General features: G+C 40.3%; 1 protein-coding gene across 1 annotated transcript in view; it reads right to left on the bottom strand.

Annotated features, from left to right (window-relative positions):
• LOC122634679 (histone-lysine N-methyltransferase 2D-like) overlaps nucleotides 1–16,804 on the bottom strand; it is a 298,047-nt gene extending 281,243 nt beyond the window's left edge. The window contains exon 1 of the mRNA XM_043823897.1: nucleotides 15,996–16,804. Within this exon, the coding sequence (XP_043679832.1) occupies nucleotides 15,996–16,039 (44 nt within the window). The 5' untranslated portion in view covers nucleotides 16,040–16,804. The remainder of the gene's footprint in view (nucleotides 1–15,995) is intronic.
• Nucleotides 16,805–16,848: the final 44 nt, after the last annotated feature.

A 16,848-nucleotide genomic window follows, 5' to 3' on the forward strand; every position in this document is an offset into this window, starting at 1 on the left:
TCTCTCTCTCTCTCTCTCTCTCTCTCTCTCTCTCTCTCTCTCTCTTCTCTCTCCCTCTTACTTAGTCTCTACTTTATCTTAGTTTTTCCTTTACCTTTTTCTTACCCTACGAGAAAACTTGAAATGAGCATAAAACCTCTCGACCTTCTAAAATTCGTACGTAAGTGAACGCCCTTTTATTTTTCAAATTTTACTTCGCCCGAGTAAAGCCTACAAAAGTATTCGAAACAAAATCTAAAATACTTTCTTCTAACTACGTGTAAAGAGACGGCACGTGAGAACATCAAAATAAATAATTCGCAAGTACGTAACGATAATACTTGGAAACCGCGTTTCCGAGTTTCCACTTCGCCTTTGAGAAGCCAAACTACTATTATATTCTTTGAATTACGGGAGTGTATATACGAGAAGAGCACGCTGTAATCTAAAAGTTCGTTGTATCGCGCTACTTATAGCGAGTACCTCGTTTTACTCATCAACTATGCGAAAACTGCGATTAAGTCGGTAAGAGAAAACGGAAAACGTCCTAGTGCAAGAAAGAGAAACTGGTGGAAGAAACGTATGAGTTCCTTACACCCCTGGGACCAAAGTTTAATTCGGTAAACGCATAAAAAGTTTAACCAAGAACGTAGAAGATAATATTATGCGGTTGAAAGTTGGATATCAGGCAAGGACGATGCAAATTGAAGGGACTGAGAGGAACAGGGAATTGAAGATGAATTCCAAGACCAAGGGAAATCCAAATATACAGGGTGGGGCATTTAAATCGGAACAACTAAATATCTCCGTTATTTATGGTTATATGAAAAATATACTTACGACAAAGTTACACTGTTTGAACAAGCATATGTACCGGTAAGATAATCTTTTTCCGTGATCGTTTCTTTTTTATAAGATTTCAAGGTCAACGGTATTTTTTACAAAAACATTACGATTTTTTTTACACGTATTGATGTCTCGTGCCATTCCGAATAAAGGAGTATTAGAGTACAATGTCGAAATGTTCACGAGGTACTTTGAAAAAGTATATGATGATTCGCGTAAATATAAAAAGCTACATCATTTTTCTTTTTATTTTTTTTTTTTTGTTATATCTTTATTTGCATATACCACGTGCATTATTGCATTTGAGAAAAAAATATGATCGTAAATATGTAGTCCAGTTTGCACCATTCATCTCTTTTTTTTTTAACATTTCATTCTAACTTTGATCAAAAGAAAGATATATTTAACTCGTTACAATTGCGTGAATTATCGGATATTTTTTAAAAATATTTCGCGAACTGATCATTTCTCAACATTCTACTCCAATAAATTTTTATTCAAAATGCCACGAGGAAACAATTTATGCAAAAAAATCGTAGAGTGCCGTTTAAAAGAATACGAATGATCTTGAAATGAAAATAAAATGATCTTATCGCTACATGCGTCTTTTCCATAAATGTAACTTTCTTCTAAGGACTTTTTTCCTAAGTAGTTGTTTTATAAGTAACGGAGACATACTAAGTATTTCAATTGAAATACCCCATCCTACATACGCGATGAAAATCAACGAATCTTATCGCGCATTCTCACGAGGACCATAACAAAGTTGACTAACTAGAACATTGAAATACATACTTATATCCATGTACTTCTTAATAAATACATTTATATTTCGTCTAGACAACGAGTAGACGGATAATTTCAACAATGCTCGAAAGATGCAAATGCGATTATCGCGAACATATATAACTACGAAGTTAGATAAGAGAGAAAAAGTTATATAAAATTACAATTTGTACACGCGTCGAAAGTAATTTCAAAATTCGTATTTTCTTGGTTAGAGAACGTCAACGTACGATCGCATAGACCTCCGTATGCTATAATAGACATAGACATTGGTAACAGCTGTTTTCTCCCCGAAAAAGTGAGCGAAAAAAGAATGAGGGAGAAAGCTACGTCTGTGTCAGCTGTATTTTATGCGTCCGCATTAACATAGAAAATACAAATCGTAGCGACTTGCATCTCTTCGTCTCCAAGGATTCTAACGATTATGCAAGCATTTCCGTGCACGAATTATTACAATAAACCGCGGAGTACAGATCCATAGTAGAGAGTACCTTTTCTTTCATTTCTAATAATCTTCGCGCTTTTTTTAACATAAACGTATAGATAGAAGAAAATGGCGAAGAAATCTGGAAAGCTCGTTACGTAGCTACGCGTTCTTTCGTTAGAATGGTACGATTTTTAAAGGTCTCTTTCGATCTTCGTATTCTTATCGCATCGTTCGATCCTTAAGAACGAAGTAGCAGAAAAGGCAAAGATAAATCTTACGAAGGGGTCGAACCCTATGAGAGTAGAATAATAGCCGATATCCGCAAAAGTTCTCCAGTTTCAATATCTATAAGCTCTCTTTCTCTCTCTGTGTATATATATATATATATATGTGTGTGCATATATATATATATATATATATATATATATATATTTCATAAATAGCTTCGATCATTACCCGAACGTTAATATATTCACAGCTTTAAATTTGATACGTGTAACCGATTCGATTCTTACAAAGATACCGGTAAAACCTCATTGAAATTATATACGTTCGTAAGTCTAAGTAAACGAGAGAAACTTTCAAACAAGCAATCCAATTCAAAGTGCATCACCGATACACTGGCAACGTGATCTAGTCTCCATAATGCCTTAACTTTCGTTTAGATTTTCGGTAGAAAGAAATCGCGTTTCAAATAAAATACTTCGTCCGTCGATTTCCTCTTGGGATCTCTTCACTCGGCGCATTTAGAGAATAAGGGAAGAGCGACGAGAATGGAAAATGGGAAGAGAAAGGGGGAGACAGTGGAAGGGAATATCGCGAATCGATAAGAAATCACGGCCCGGCCGCTCGCCCGAATATTTCTGCATTTGCATGCAATTTTCGAGCTGTTCCGCGTGAACAGAAAAGAGGAATGAATTTACGATTCGATTAAACGCGTATGGCCCTCTCGCGTTTCCCCGATTCCCACCTCGCCGTCTATATTCCAACGAAGAGAAATCTGCAAAACGATTGGCCGATTGCCTCGACAACGATTCGCGAGAAACTATTGGCCGATTTTGCGGAGGCGCCGGCGACAACCGCGAGAAAATTAATTTAGAACGCTGACGTGATCGATTCTTTTCATTCGTTCCTCGCATATCGGATTTACCGTGCTATCGCGCATTGTAAACCGCGCGATAGGCGCGTTTGCTATTGAGATATCTGTTCCTCGTACTCGTGAATCGATCAAGAGTGAATGACATGAAAAACCAGAGATCGATTGATTGTCGTGTGAATAAATGTATATGTATTATGTATATCCGTACTCGGAATAGAAGGACGTCAAAATTGAACAGAGAAATGAAAGAAAGATAAAGTTGGTATAGACCGAGAGAACGAAGAAAGAAAGGTAGGAAAAGAAATCTAGTGGTAAAGCTGTGGATAAGAGTCTGCGGTACTGCCTTTGAAAGAATGGCGAACTAAAAGACTTAACGAAGAGAGAAAGAGAGAAAGAGAGAGAGAGAGAGAGAGAGAGAGAGAGAGAGAGAGAGAGAGAGAGAGAGAGAGAGAGAAAGAAACGAGGATAAAAAAGGAAAAAAGAAAGAAAAGGAGTTGGTGAAAGAAGGTAAAAAAAGGAAACGTAGACATAAAGTAAAAAAGGAGGGAGGACGGTAAGGGTAGTTTCTTTCGGATCGAATCGATCCGCAAAACTTTCTAGCTCCCTAACGATTGCGGGTACTTCTCCGTGACGAAGGTGTGCTGCTTCTGCCGTGGTATATAAGCTAGGAAAAAGAAGAAGCGAAAGAGAATGAAAGAAAGGAATAAATGGAGGTGGGGAAACAGGGTAAAGAGGAATCGGAGTCCGCGCAAACTTGACCGTACCGAAAAATTGGACGGCTTGTTCGGAACGCTTACGAGTTCTGAACGTGTGCGGATTACGAACGGCACGGTTCGTACACACGGGTCTTCAGGACGCATTCAGCCGCACGAACATTCGTATACGTACACACGTACAAGGTCGACGGGGTCACAGTCGAAACGTGCACGGCGAATGGAACCAAGAACCTCGAGATCGAGCTCTGATATGAATTTAAAACTTCTTTGGAAAATACAAAAGGTGCAAGCTACTGAGAACGGCGAACTTGAGAAGAGGAACTAGTCCGCTATCGATCGTTTTATGATTTCGCCTCATAGTCAGATTTTATTTCAGAGGAGGTATAGATAATAATAGATTAGTTTTAGCGATTACGTTCGTCGATCGTTCGAATAATTATTATATAAGGCTGAAAAACACGTTGAAAGGATACACGAGCAAAGATAGAAAATAGAAAAAGTTCGAAGTGGTGAACGTTCAATTAAATGCGCTGACGTTAATCCGGCCGAGAGAGGATACACGTTTCAATACGAGTAACAAGAACATGCGAATCAACGATGGACCGGTGAACATCCTGGGACAAATCTAACCGGACGAAGATCGGCTTATCCGTAAACTCTGAAAGCTCGATTGGCTCTTCCTCGTATAGGAATGAGAAGACACGAGGTTTTCATCTGTCGTGCGATGAATTTCGATCCGGTTGCGCGCGCACAGATCAAAAACGAAGAGGAAGCGTCGAACAGTTGCAAGCTTTAATCGTCAACCGAGCAATTAATTATAATAATATACGAGAATGAACCATTTAAACGATTATTGGATTAATGCGTTTGACCGTTCGGAGAACTCGCGTTGACGTTATCTACGATTGGTAAGATCGTTTGTAAAAAAATACGCGGGATCTCGGCAGCTTCTTCGATTCTTCTTTGTGGTAAATGGGAAAAACGTGAGATAAATCGAAGGTGAGGCTGAAAAGGAAACACAAGGGAAAAGATAGAGATGAGGACGATATAAAAAAACGTGGAAGAACAGTCGAGTAGTGTAAAATCTAAGGAAAAGTGAATCCTTCGTAAGCCATATCTTCGTCTTCCTTTCGTCTCCTTCGAATCTTCACGAAATCGTCCAAGAAGAAGAGAAAGAGAGAGAGAGAGAGAGAGAGAGAGAGAAAGCTTTTCTTCTCCTCTTTCTCTCTCTCTCCCTCTCTATCGTTTACTTTGATCCCTTCAAGAGACCCGTTCGTGCCATCCGCTTTCACGTTCTGTAACTCCGCGATCGCACCTACCCTTCTTAGCATCAGACTGTGCGAGAAGACTCGTCGTCTATCTCGCGCCTCGTCCCTTGCCCCCATCTTCCAACTCATCCCCCTATATTTTAGCGGGCAGCATCGTCGATGATGGTGGTAGTGGTAGTAGTGGTGGTGGTAGTGATGGTGATGGTGGCTATAGCTTGTACCCTACGTCGGCGAGAGCGACGGGGATTATGGAAGTTTCCTTGCTGCGAAGGTAAAGCTCTGAGCTTCCACCTTTCTACCCTTCCTCCTACCCACCGCCGTCGGCCTTCAACTCACTCACCCCATCTCCGTTAGTCCTCGTTGAACCCTGCTAGAAAAGGAAACTCACCGAGCGCTCAAACGAGCTGAAACTACGCGGATCCATTATTCCCTTTAGATTCTCGCTCCTTCTGTCGGATGTACTGCGCACACGAATCAAAGATGCACGTACGTGCTATTCTCTCTACTTCCTCATTCTTTCTCTTTCTCTTTCTCTTTCTCTTTCTCTTTCTCTTTCTCTTTCTCTTTCTCTTTCGGTCGTCATCGTAGACAAGAAACCACCTCGATCGCATTTAAGCTCAAAAGTTGCGGGAGCAAAGCTCAAGGTACGTGCTTATGTATACGTAAAGATAAACGTAAAGTACGGAGCTTTGCGGAACGTCGTGTGCAAAGCTTAAACTTTGTTTGAAGAAACGGAGATATTCCTTTCTCAAACCGAATCGATTTGCTTGATATTTTTCTAAAGAAAATGGGAAACGTCAGTAGGACGTAAAAATAAGAAACGAGGTCAAGTAACGAGGATATTAAACTTATGATTTCTCGCACGTACGGCTAGAAAAATCGTATAATATTAATTATCATAAACAGTCACGAGATGTAAGAAAAAAGAAAAAAAAAAGAAAGAAAAGAAAAGAAAAAATACAGAACGAGTTAACGGTTCCGAAGGGACAATTTCGTAGTTACGCGTCAGCCGTGAAATCGAAAAAGCCAAAGTACAAATAGTCGGTTGATTGTATCCACCCATTTCCGCTCACATATCGTTATATTACGAGAAGGAAAGATAGGAGACAATATGGTCAACGATCGAGAGTATAAAAACACGAGAATAGAACACACCTGTATATAACGGCGCGGCTTTAAGTACCTTCGGAATCGAGGAGAAACGAGTCCAGATGTTATTGGTCGGTCGAGATATACGCGAATATATCGAAAGTCCTCTCGAGTGCCAGTACTTCGAGATATCGTCGATATCGATGGTAGTATTGAAGATGGCACGGGATACGGATACGGATGTAGCCAGACGTATCAAGGATATGCGAAGGAGAGAACGCTAGAAAAGAGATGGAAAGAACGAGTCAGACTCCAGAACGGTTTCCAATGCATGATGCCTTCGATAGAGTTACCCTCCCATATGAAGCGTACACAGCATATATGTGTATATACATGTATGTATATATATACATATACATTCGTGTGTTTGCGGTTGATACAACGGTGACGGTCCTCACAGTGTAGTCTCTTTTCGATACAAAGTAAAAAGAAAAGAGGAAAGGGAGAATGCATCAACGACGATTCTCCCAAAACAATGGATTTCTGAAATGACGGTGCATAAAGAAAACGGAACCATAGAAGATGAAAGATAGAAGTCGCTCCCATGGCATTACTTCTTATTGTTGAAAGTATCGCTATCGATCTTCCCTCTAGAAGATTCTCTTTCTCCGTAATTATCGATCGACGTTGCATGTATAAAGGACGAATTTTTTTCTATTTTATTACTATCGTTCATGTTATTGTTGTTGTTGTTGTCGTTGTTGTTGTTGTTGTTGTTGTTGTTTGTTGGTTATTTGTTGGTTGTTGTCGTCGTCGTCGGTGTTGTTGTTGTAATACGCATTCTATGGGAAAAGTAAGACGTAAAATCGAATGATTTGCATTCACGAGGAAAGAAAATTCCAGGATAATGGATCGAAAGAGAAGAAAATGGAAAGAGAGGATGGGCGAGGAAAGGATAAAAAGAAGCTCGGATGACGCAGAAAGAGAAAAGAAAAAAAAGAATTAGAGCGGAGGAGAGAAAAAAGCGAAACGGTTAAAGGATCGTAGGATCTCGAAGGAGAGAAAAGGACAAAGAAGAGGTCGTAGACTTTTTAGGTTAATCGCTGCACGGTAAACGAGGCATCCGAGCGTTTCGCGCTCATAAAAAGGCCTCTCTATCTTGCCGGTTCGCTCGCTTCGTCATACCGTCTTATCCTAGGGGATTAATTTCTCCAAGTTTATGTTGTCGGAGAGGGTTGTCGCCAGGTAAATCCACCTGCACGAAATTTGCGTCCTAACGGAAAGCAACAAAAAGAAAAGAAAAGAAAAGAAAAGTAAAAAAAAAGAAACGAGATTTTATCCCTTTTTGCCTCTCGATTCGAACTCGTCGGTCTATCGTGTAGGTACTACGTGTTCACATACGAAGGATGATCCTAGCTTTTCCTAGCTCGAGTATTCTTCATGCCGACGATCAAACGAGAAACAAAAGCTCGAACGTGGAAGCATAGGAAAGAAAGAAAAGAACGAGAACTATTCTCATCGAATTCGGAACGTACATTGACAATTCGAAATAGTCATGGCAAAATCGAAAGAGAGAGAGAGAGAGAGAGAGAGAGAGAGAGAGAGAAAACGTACGAAGTGAACCAAAAGAAAAAAGAAAACCGGCCAGCTGATGAACGGTCGATGGAGCTTGTCCCAAAGGAACAAGGTACGCCGATATTGAGTTATTCGCTCGTAGCTATACCTCCGTTTTGTAGAGACTCGAGTGCCATTGGCCTTCTCTCTTTATCTCTCTCTCTCTCTCTCTTTGTATATCTGTCTATCTCTCTTGCATTCTCACTCCATCTTCCTCTCTCACCTCTTCGCTTTGTTCACGAAGCTCGCTTCTCTACGTCTCTGCCTGTTAGCCAAATGAATATCAGTGGCACCCTAGAGACGGAATTAACAACAATCGTGCTTCTCGTCCACGTACGTCCAACCGCAGACAAAACACGCGAATCCATAAAGGTAGCAAAAACTTATGTTTACCAATTCGTCCGTTCGTTGGACAAAACCTTTCCGATATACAATAAATATATCCGCAAGCGAATCTACCAAATATATGCAGCCATATATCTCGTTCATCGCTGCTAAAAGTAGAAATTTCCTTTTTCGTATTAAACTCGTAATTGTTGCAAAAAGATCACTTTCACAAAGCACGAGGTAATAGCCTTTTTTAGTAATTTTTTTTTTTTCGACACGTAAAGAATCGTAAAAAGAGAGAACGGTAATTAAAATGACACCCAATGAAAATCATTGTCAATTCAAGAATTACATATAATTTCTCTCTTTCTCTTCTATCTTCTTTCTCTTCCTAATTTCGTTGTTTCCTTCAAAAGGAACCACGCAATCTCTATTTATTTCACAAAGGCTTATAGAATTGCGAAAAATTGGAAAGTCCTGCTTTAAATAACAGGAAATAAACAAGACACATGATGCGCCGCATTGCAACGACATAAAACCAGAAAGCTCGCCTGCAAAATAAGCTCATGGGTTGTTCACAACAATACGAGGGTGTTTATTTTAGTGGCCATATCCGAGGATACTCTTACATAGTTTCGACGCTCAGATCGTACCCGTACGCATGCATACACATATATATATATATATATATATATATATATATATATGTATATATATACGTTTGTATGTGTGTGTAGGTATATGTGTACGTATGCATATATATATATATATATATATATATACACACATATAGTTACTTTTGCATACGGTTATATGCGCCCAACGAGCGTACCAGCTTGTTGACGTTACTCTCGCGGTAGATCGATCGATACACCATGCGTGTAATAACACGAAAGTGAAAAAAGTATGTACGTTAACTGTAGAATCGTCGGAAAAATTAATATATTGCAATTTAGAAATATCATTTTATTTTCCTCTCAACTTTTGACGAACGATTAAAAATCGATCCTGGTATAAATCGAACCTTTTCCATTATTGACATACCCGTAAAGTCAAAGGAATCGTCGAAAAGAGAAGTAACTTTTAAGAGTCACAAAAATCGTCTTTTTAAAACAACCTTGTGATACTAGAAACGGAAAGACGCAAAAAGACGAGTAGGTAGCTACGTCGTGTGACTCTGTTTACGATTCGGGAGTTAATTTACGCGAAAGCTAAACGGCCAAGTACACGCGGCTACACTAGAGTATACAGTTGGATAAAGTACGAGCGCATGCAACGAGACTGTATCGCAGCTCCTCGTAAAACTTTTACGCGGCAACCTTTTTTTTCTGTTCTTTTTTGATTCTTCTTCTTTGCTCTTCTTTTCTCTCTCTCTCTCTCTCTCTCTCCCTCTCTCTCACAAATATACATCTTCTTCTTTGGCTTTTATTATACGAGAGCACTCGATTATTAAACTTCATCATTCCCTCTCTTTACTTATCGAGACGTCCCTTATCAACCGTGCCGATCAATGAACATAAAAAAAAACTGTCTAATGTAAGAAAGAAAAAAATCTTGCGAGATGAGGATTAAATCGACACACGTGCAGAAACTTGGTGACTTAAAGGTAAGAGAAAATGGACGGAGAGTGAAAAAGAAGAACACACGACTAATGTAAGTGTGTGCGAGGCGGACCGAGCTGGAGTAGTTGCTTTTATAGAAAAAAACAGAGAGAGAGAGAGAGAGAGAGAGAGAGAGAGAGAGAGAGAGAGAGAGAGAAAGAGGGAGACAAAAAATGAGGTCAATCTGCGCCAGAGTAATCACGAATCAGAAGGAAGAATATGAAAGCGGCTCTTCGAAAGGTGAACATCGACCGGCGTCATCTTCCGCTTTTAAAATCCATCGATTCATTACCGCGCTTCGACGAGCGATCGTCTTCGTTGCGTCCTACTTTTTCTTTCGATCGGTATCTCGTTACGAAGTACGCTTTGAATTTCGTTGGAAAATTAAAACCATACCGTACGTTTATATTTAGATATGATGACGCGATAGTTACTGTAATGCTTTGCGAGGAATATTATTTCGCTCGACTCGCTTGATTTCGATGTTGAAACGAAAAATGACGAATAAAAAAATAGAGAATAAAAAAGAGAGAGAGAAAGTAAAAAACAAAAAAAAAAAAGGATATGGATCGTCTATGTTCTAAAGCCTCGTGCATGTAGAACTTGTAATGAATCTCGTAACGTAACTTCGTCACGTATCTCCCTCCCAAACGAGAATCCATATCACTTTTTCATGAATCATAAAAAGAAAAAGGAAAAAATACAACGATCGTGGCAATGACACGGTATCTTATTCGCATCTACGTATATGCATAGAATGTGTATTCTCGACGATGTTACGTGTCAGGATACAGTTTCCGATAAATATTTTTCAAAAGAAAGAAGAGATAAATTTACGAGAAACAATCGGCAAAAGAGGTTAAAAGATATCGAAACAATGTGTTAAGAGGGTTACGTAGAAGCAGGCAATCGATTTACTGGAAGTCGTTTAAAATGCTAGCTCGTAATTGTGATCGATATAAAGGGTCGATTAAATGCACGAATCGTTTGTATAAAAAATGCAAGCTCGCAAAGGATCGTTTGCCGTGCGTGAAACTTTTCAGGCCCTTGCATTCTTTTTCTTATGAGAAGCAAGCACGCCACGAACGTTGACTGCTCACGTACAACGATTACCCTTTCGTTTTTGCTCCATTATCGCTAAAACGCAGTCGTTTCACGGCCATTCGTTCGAAAAACGGCCTCATTACAATAATTCTATTTTAATAATGGAGTATTTAAAAGGATCGTCTTAAAGTGCGAACTACGTAAGATAATTAGTTTTTTTTTGTTCACTATTTTACGTTAATTAAAGCAACAAAACTACGTGTTCTTAATTATCAAGAAAGAGAAATGATTTCTCTTAATGTATTATCGATCAACATTATCTCTTTTGTTTAGGTGAATTTAGTTAAATGGGTACCTTAGTTTACGAATGACTTATTATTCGGTGAAGGAGAAAACGAGTGGCAGAAACTAAATGGCGTCGTGTAAACTTATTTACAATAGTTTTCTTTCGCGTGGACGCTCGTAGCGATACGTCGTAGCCCGAGCTACCGACAAAATCGATATCCATGCATTAACCATCGAATGGCTAAGTGGAAAAGCGCCGCGGATTATTGTATTAGTAATGAATGGGCCGTTACTTTATGCCGGGAGAGCTCGTTTAATAAACCAGGGAACTGCTGAGCGTAATAGACGACATACGTTGTTATTCCTTCATTTCTTTCCTTTTTTCTACCCTCTCAATATAATCAATCGTACGTAATATTGTATATGACTTTCTAGCGATCTCAAAATATACCGATAAACCGATAGAAAGTTCGATATCGTTAAACGTTTCTATATATCTGCATTATAGAATCATCAGAAGTTAAAGAAGAGGTAATACGAACAGAGGAATAAAATTACGCTCTTTTCTTATTTAAATATCCTCTCCTATCGCAAAGGTCTTAACGACTCTATCCTTTTCTGTCCTGCGAGACAATCGGCCGGTGTGAAAAGGCAAGATACAACCCTTGCAAAGAGATACGTGTTTAAGCTTTACGAAGCTCTCAAGAAAATTGGACATCCTCCGGAATGGGACGTAATTTTCCTCACTCGCAGGAGACAGATTGGTAATCGTCCTCCGTAAGATATAAAGCACGGTACGGCGTTTCGTCGTGTCAGCTACGCTGAGAGGAGGAAAAAGGATAAGAAAAATAAGAAAAAAGAAAAAGAAAGAAAGAAAGAAAAAGAAAGAAAGAAGGTAAAAAAAGAAAAAAGAAAAAGAAAAAGAACGAGTAGGAAAGGATAAGAAAGGAGCGAGAGCAGAAGAAAGGATGAAGGAGATCGAAAAAAGGAAAAGAAAAAAGGAGAGAGAAAAGTTTGGCGAACGTTTGACGGTAGAAGGGAAAGAAATCAGGACGTGTTTTGAAAGGTCTTTGATAGAGAGACCGCGCTAAATCACAGCTCGACGTGGACGTGAAAAAAAGTGGGTGCAGGATATCGAGAGAACAAGCAATTCCATCAACGTCGAGTGAAATATAACGGCGCGAAACTCAAATTAAATATCTCATAATGCCGGTCACTCGTTCGCGTTCGTGTTTGTATAGGAGCACACGTGCAAACGTTTTACCGCGACGAAGGCTTTCTCTTTCTCTCTCTCTCTCTCCCTCCTCTTTTCTCCCTCTATCTCTCTTTCTCTCACACTTTTCGACCTGGCCAACAGCCAAACTTTGCCAACACGCCAGGTTTGATGCCTAAAAAGGATCGTAAATTTATCTCGCAGCGCGTCTGCCGCTCTACATTTGGCTTCGCGCGCCGAATAATTAATAATTTTCGAGATTCACGATGGCAAGTGAAAGTATTATAAATCTTCGTCGTCGTCTTTATAACGCAAAAGACTTTTTTTTTGTCCGATCTAAGTCAATCGACGTGTCTATATATATATATATATATGTATATATATATATATATATATATATATACACACGCAAGGTGCGTTAATAAGCGACTTTTTTGAAATCTACGCGTTTACAATATTATGCCTCGGTCCTACCTATACAGTTAATTATCGGAAGCTATAACGCAATGGCGCATACGGACCGTTAGCAGCCCACCGCAGTTCGCTCATTTATAATAGAAACGTTATTAACGGCCGATCGTATCAGAAATGTTATCGGTAATCGGTACGCGATTACGCATTCGCGAACACGCTCGCGCCAAACAAATCGTTTACGAGAACCGTGCAACCTTTTATACTAATTACGCGTTTATCGACGCGTCACGGCGATGGCGTCGAAAATAATCCGCAAAAATGAGATAAAGCGGTATCCCGCTTTACTCGTGTTCGAATCGCGCGAAGAAACGAGCGTGCTAAATTGCCATCGTTGCGGATGCGAATTGATAGATTAAATCCTTCGACCATCCATCTATATCCATCTATCTATACAAAAATAAAGCACAAATTTTTTTTCTTTCAAACGCTACGAACCATATCGCACAATTCGAAAAATCTACTCTTTAAAACGTTATCTCGTCCCGGTAGTAATCTCGACAATATCGAAGGCGTTTTCTAAAGTCTTTTTATTATATTTCCTATTTACGAACACGTAAGTGGAATTCGTTTTCTAAGCGAATCATTGTATCGATTCGATTGAAATCCGAGGAAACGATTATCGACATAAAATTATGGAACGTTTGCGTTTGCGTTTGCATTTATACGTCGATTCGCGGTAACAGAAATTTTCCAGAAACAATCGAGCTCGTAGAGCGTTCACTACGATGGATTTGCACATTCAATACAGTTACCATACCGCGCGGTCACGGTCCTTTGCTCCAACCATCCACGCGAATTCGAATATCTGCTAAAATCAATCGATAACGCGAACGATTCGCGTATCACGACGGTGTCGAATACGTGGACATGGAAAACATTTGTAAATGCAGCACGCCTTAAAAATGATTCTTCACGGAACTATCCTCGCTATTTTTAGTAGAACACAGCTGCCATGTCGTTTTCTCTCTCTCTCTCTCTCTCTCTCTCTCTCTCTCTCTCTCTCTCTCTCCCTTTCTCCTTCTCTTTCAACCCAATGCGTCACGATATTCGACGATGTTTTACACGGATAAAATAAATCGTGTTCTACGTTAAAAGAAATAGAAATATAGTTGAAACCCGTCGAAATGACAAACTGGTAATTTCGCTTCTGCCATGACTGTCCCAAATGATATATCGATAATCCCACTTACAGTTAGAGCTCTTCAACAAATACGAAACTTCTAAAGTAACGGATGAGATAAAAATATATTCCATGACTTGATTCAGGGCTTGTAGAATTAATAGAAAACTTACTGCTCGTCGATTTATATACAACTCTAACATTCTACTACACGCGGTACATTGTTCCTCCCTTTTCATTTGTTTCGATGAAATTGGTATTCCTATAATTTATGTATACGATACGCTTCCACTGATAATAAATTATACGCTCGTTAATTTGGGAAAAAGAGAATCACGATCGCTTTGGTAGGAATATTATACACGAATAATTTTCTCGTTCGACCGCGAAGTAGGATCAATGAGTGGAAGGTGTGGTAAGTTAACGTACAATTCATTGGAAACGAATATTCTCGAGGATCGATAAATAATTTCAACGATAAACATTTCGAATTGTTATTTCGCTTATACGATATATCAATCATATACGATATCGAAGTACTCTTAAGAAATTTGAAACCCTCGTCCGAGAAATTTCGACTCGTCGTTGGAGACGGTTATATCAAGACGTCGATCCCCCAAAAATCGTCGACGATTATGTTGCCAAAAACAATATACGTATAAGCCATAATGCCGAATGTATTTTCATCGACAATGTTCCATCAAGAATATAACTAATTTACTGGTTCACGTGAGCGAACAACGTGGTCACGCGTGGTAGAATCCCATTGTACCGTTCAAATAATAGATATAAATAAACGAACTAGCAAAGTGCCAAAGTATTTTCCGGACGTCTAAATAATTCGTTCGAGTATTGTTCGATAAAAATGAGACGTCATCGTCGATTCGATATAATAAAAAGTAGAACGAGCAAGAGGATAAAAGTAAGAAGAAAATAAAAGCACGATAAATCGGACATCGACGTTCGCCGATAGCTCGTGTCAATGGCTCGGCTCGTTACTACTACTCGGACCACGTGCGACCGAGTACCGTCACTCACAGAATAGAGTAGAAACATATTTCTATCGTCCGAAGGCTAATCGTCTAAATTTTACTGTCGGTTGCAAAGCCGTCATCTTGACGCTTCGAACCTGTTTACCTATCCTACACATCCCTTCCTTCTACAAAGCTTTTAAAAGCTTTTACAACGTCTTTAAAAAGCTACAGAAGACTCGAACGATCCGGAGTTTCTGCTTGTCTTGGATTATAATCGAAATATCAAGAGAAACGATGGACATTCGTTACACGGGCATTCAAATGTGAACAGTAAGCGAATCTTAAACATCGATATAACACATGGCTAGCGAATATCGTTATAACTATAAAAGAAATACGAGCAGAAAATACGAAACCGGATAACTCTCGAACTCGGTACCGTATTATATTTTGGATCGAATCGAAAAAATCTTATCGCGTGGCTACGAATCTGAGAAGAAAAAGGAAGGAGACAAAGGAGGAACCAAAGACGAAGAAAGATTTGGAGTAACGAATATCGGGAACGTGATCGTTCGTGATAGAAGCCGAGCCGCGAGACGATGCGCGCTATTCGTAAAAATAGAGCGTCCTATTCTCGTCAGTGGCACGCGGTACATGTCATTCGAGTCGTTATCGCCCACGTTTTTCCACTTATTTAATAGCCTAGCTTTTCGAGAGGAAAAAGATTCGAGAGGGAATACGATGGATAGGAGGATGTGGTAAGAAAGCGAGAAAATCAAGTCGACCAAAGTGAAGAAAGAAAGGATCGATGAAACGAAGACATTTCTAGAGTCTTGCCGTAGTATCTACGATAAAGTTCCGAGCAATAAATTGATATCGCAGCTGGCTGCGTTCTTTGGCAAGGAGAGTCCATTAGTCGCGGCATTTGGCATCTCCGCTTTCGAGCTCGGAGTGGCTCCAGACGTCATCGTAATTACACAAACCGGCAGGGAAAAGAGAGAGAGAGAGAGAGAGAGAGAGAGAGAGAGCGACATACTGTAGTAGAAAAGCACTCAGGGTGCTATTTTTTGCAGGTTCCTATTTAGATCGGCGCACGCGCTTTACGATAGAGTAACGAAAGCGGTGATACTCACCAAGGGAAAAGCGTGTTGGCGTAGGGTCCGAAGGAAGGGCACATTCCGAGGAGCAAGATATATATATATATATATATATAAATATATATAGATATAGATATATATATCGAAGCGATCGTCGTCTTGTTCTGTCTAAGTCATTATTTAGCCGAAAGTATCCGATCGTTGTTGAAGGCGATGATACTATCGGTGGTGACTGCGATGACGATGGTGGTAGCGATGGTGGTAATGATGGTGGCGGTGGTGATGGTGGTGGTGGTGGTGGTGGTGGTGGTGTTGGAGGCGTGGGACAAGAAAGTCGAGGTTAGGGGCGCGCGCGCGACAACGTGCGCATCTTCCAAGGCCGTTCCCAAGGCCGCTCCCAAGGACGCCACTTCAAGGCCGTTTCCGTGGGGGACTCGAGGAGACTTCCCGAGAGAGAAAGCGAGCGAATGAACGAGGGAGAAAGAGATGGATGGATAGACAGACGGATGAAGAGAGAAAGAGGAAGAGAGAAAAGGAGAGAAAGAGAGAGAAGAGAAAGAGAGAGAAAGAGAGAAAGAGAGAAGGTCGGAGAACAGGAGGCAATTGCCGCGCGCGCGAACTCGTGACTCGTGGTGAACGCGCGTGATGTCACACAGCTCGTTCGTTTAGTTACGATGCGCTACGTCGAAAAATAGGATGCACGCGACAGGCTGGTTCACGCGACAGAAACGGGCCACGCGCTTCGTCGCGATTACTCGCGAGGATGACGACGACGGTGGTGGCGACAACGATAACGACAACGACAACGACAACGACAACGACAACGACAACGGCGACGGCGACGACGGCGACGGCGACGGCGACGGCGACGGCGACGACGGCGACAACA

Source organism: Vespula pensylvanica, chromosome 1 (assembly GCF_014466175.1).
Source record: "Vespula pensylvanica isolate Volc-1 chromosome 1, ASM1446617v1, whole genome shotgun sequence".
NCBI lineage: Eukaryota > Metazoa > Arthropoda > Insecta > Hymenoptera > Vespidae > Vespula > Vespula pensylvanica.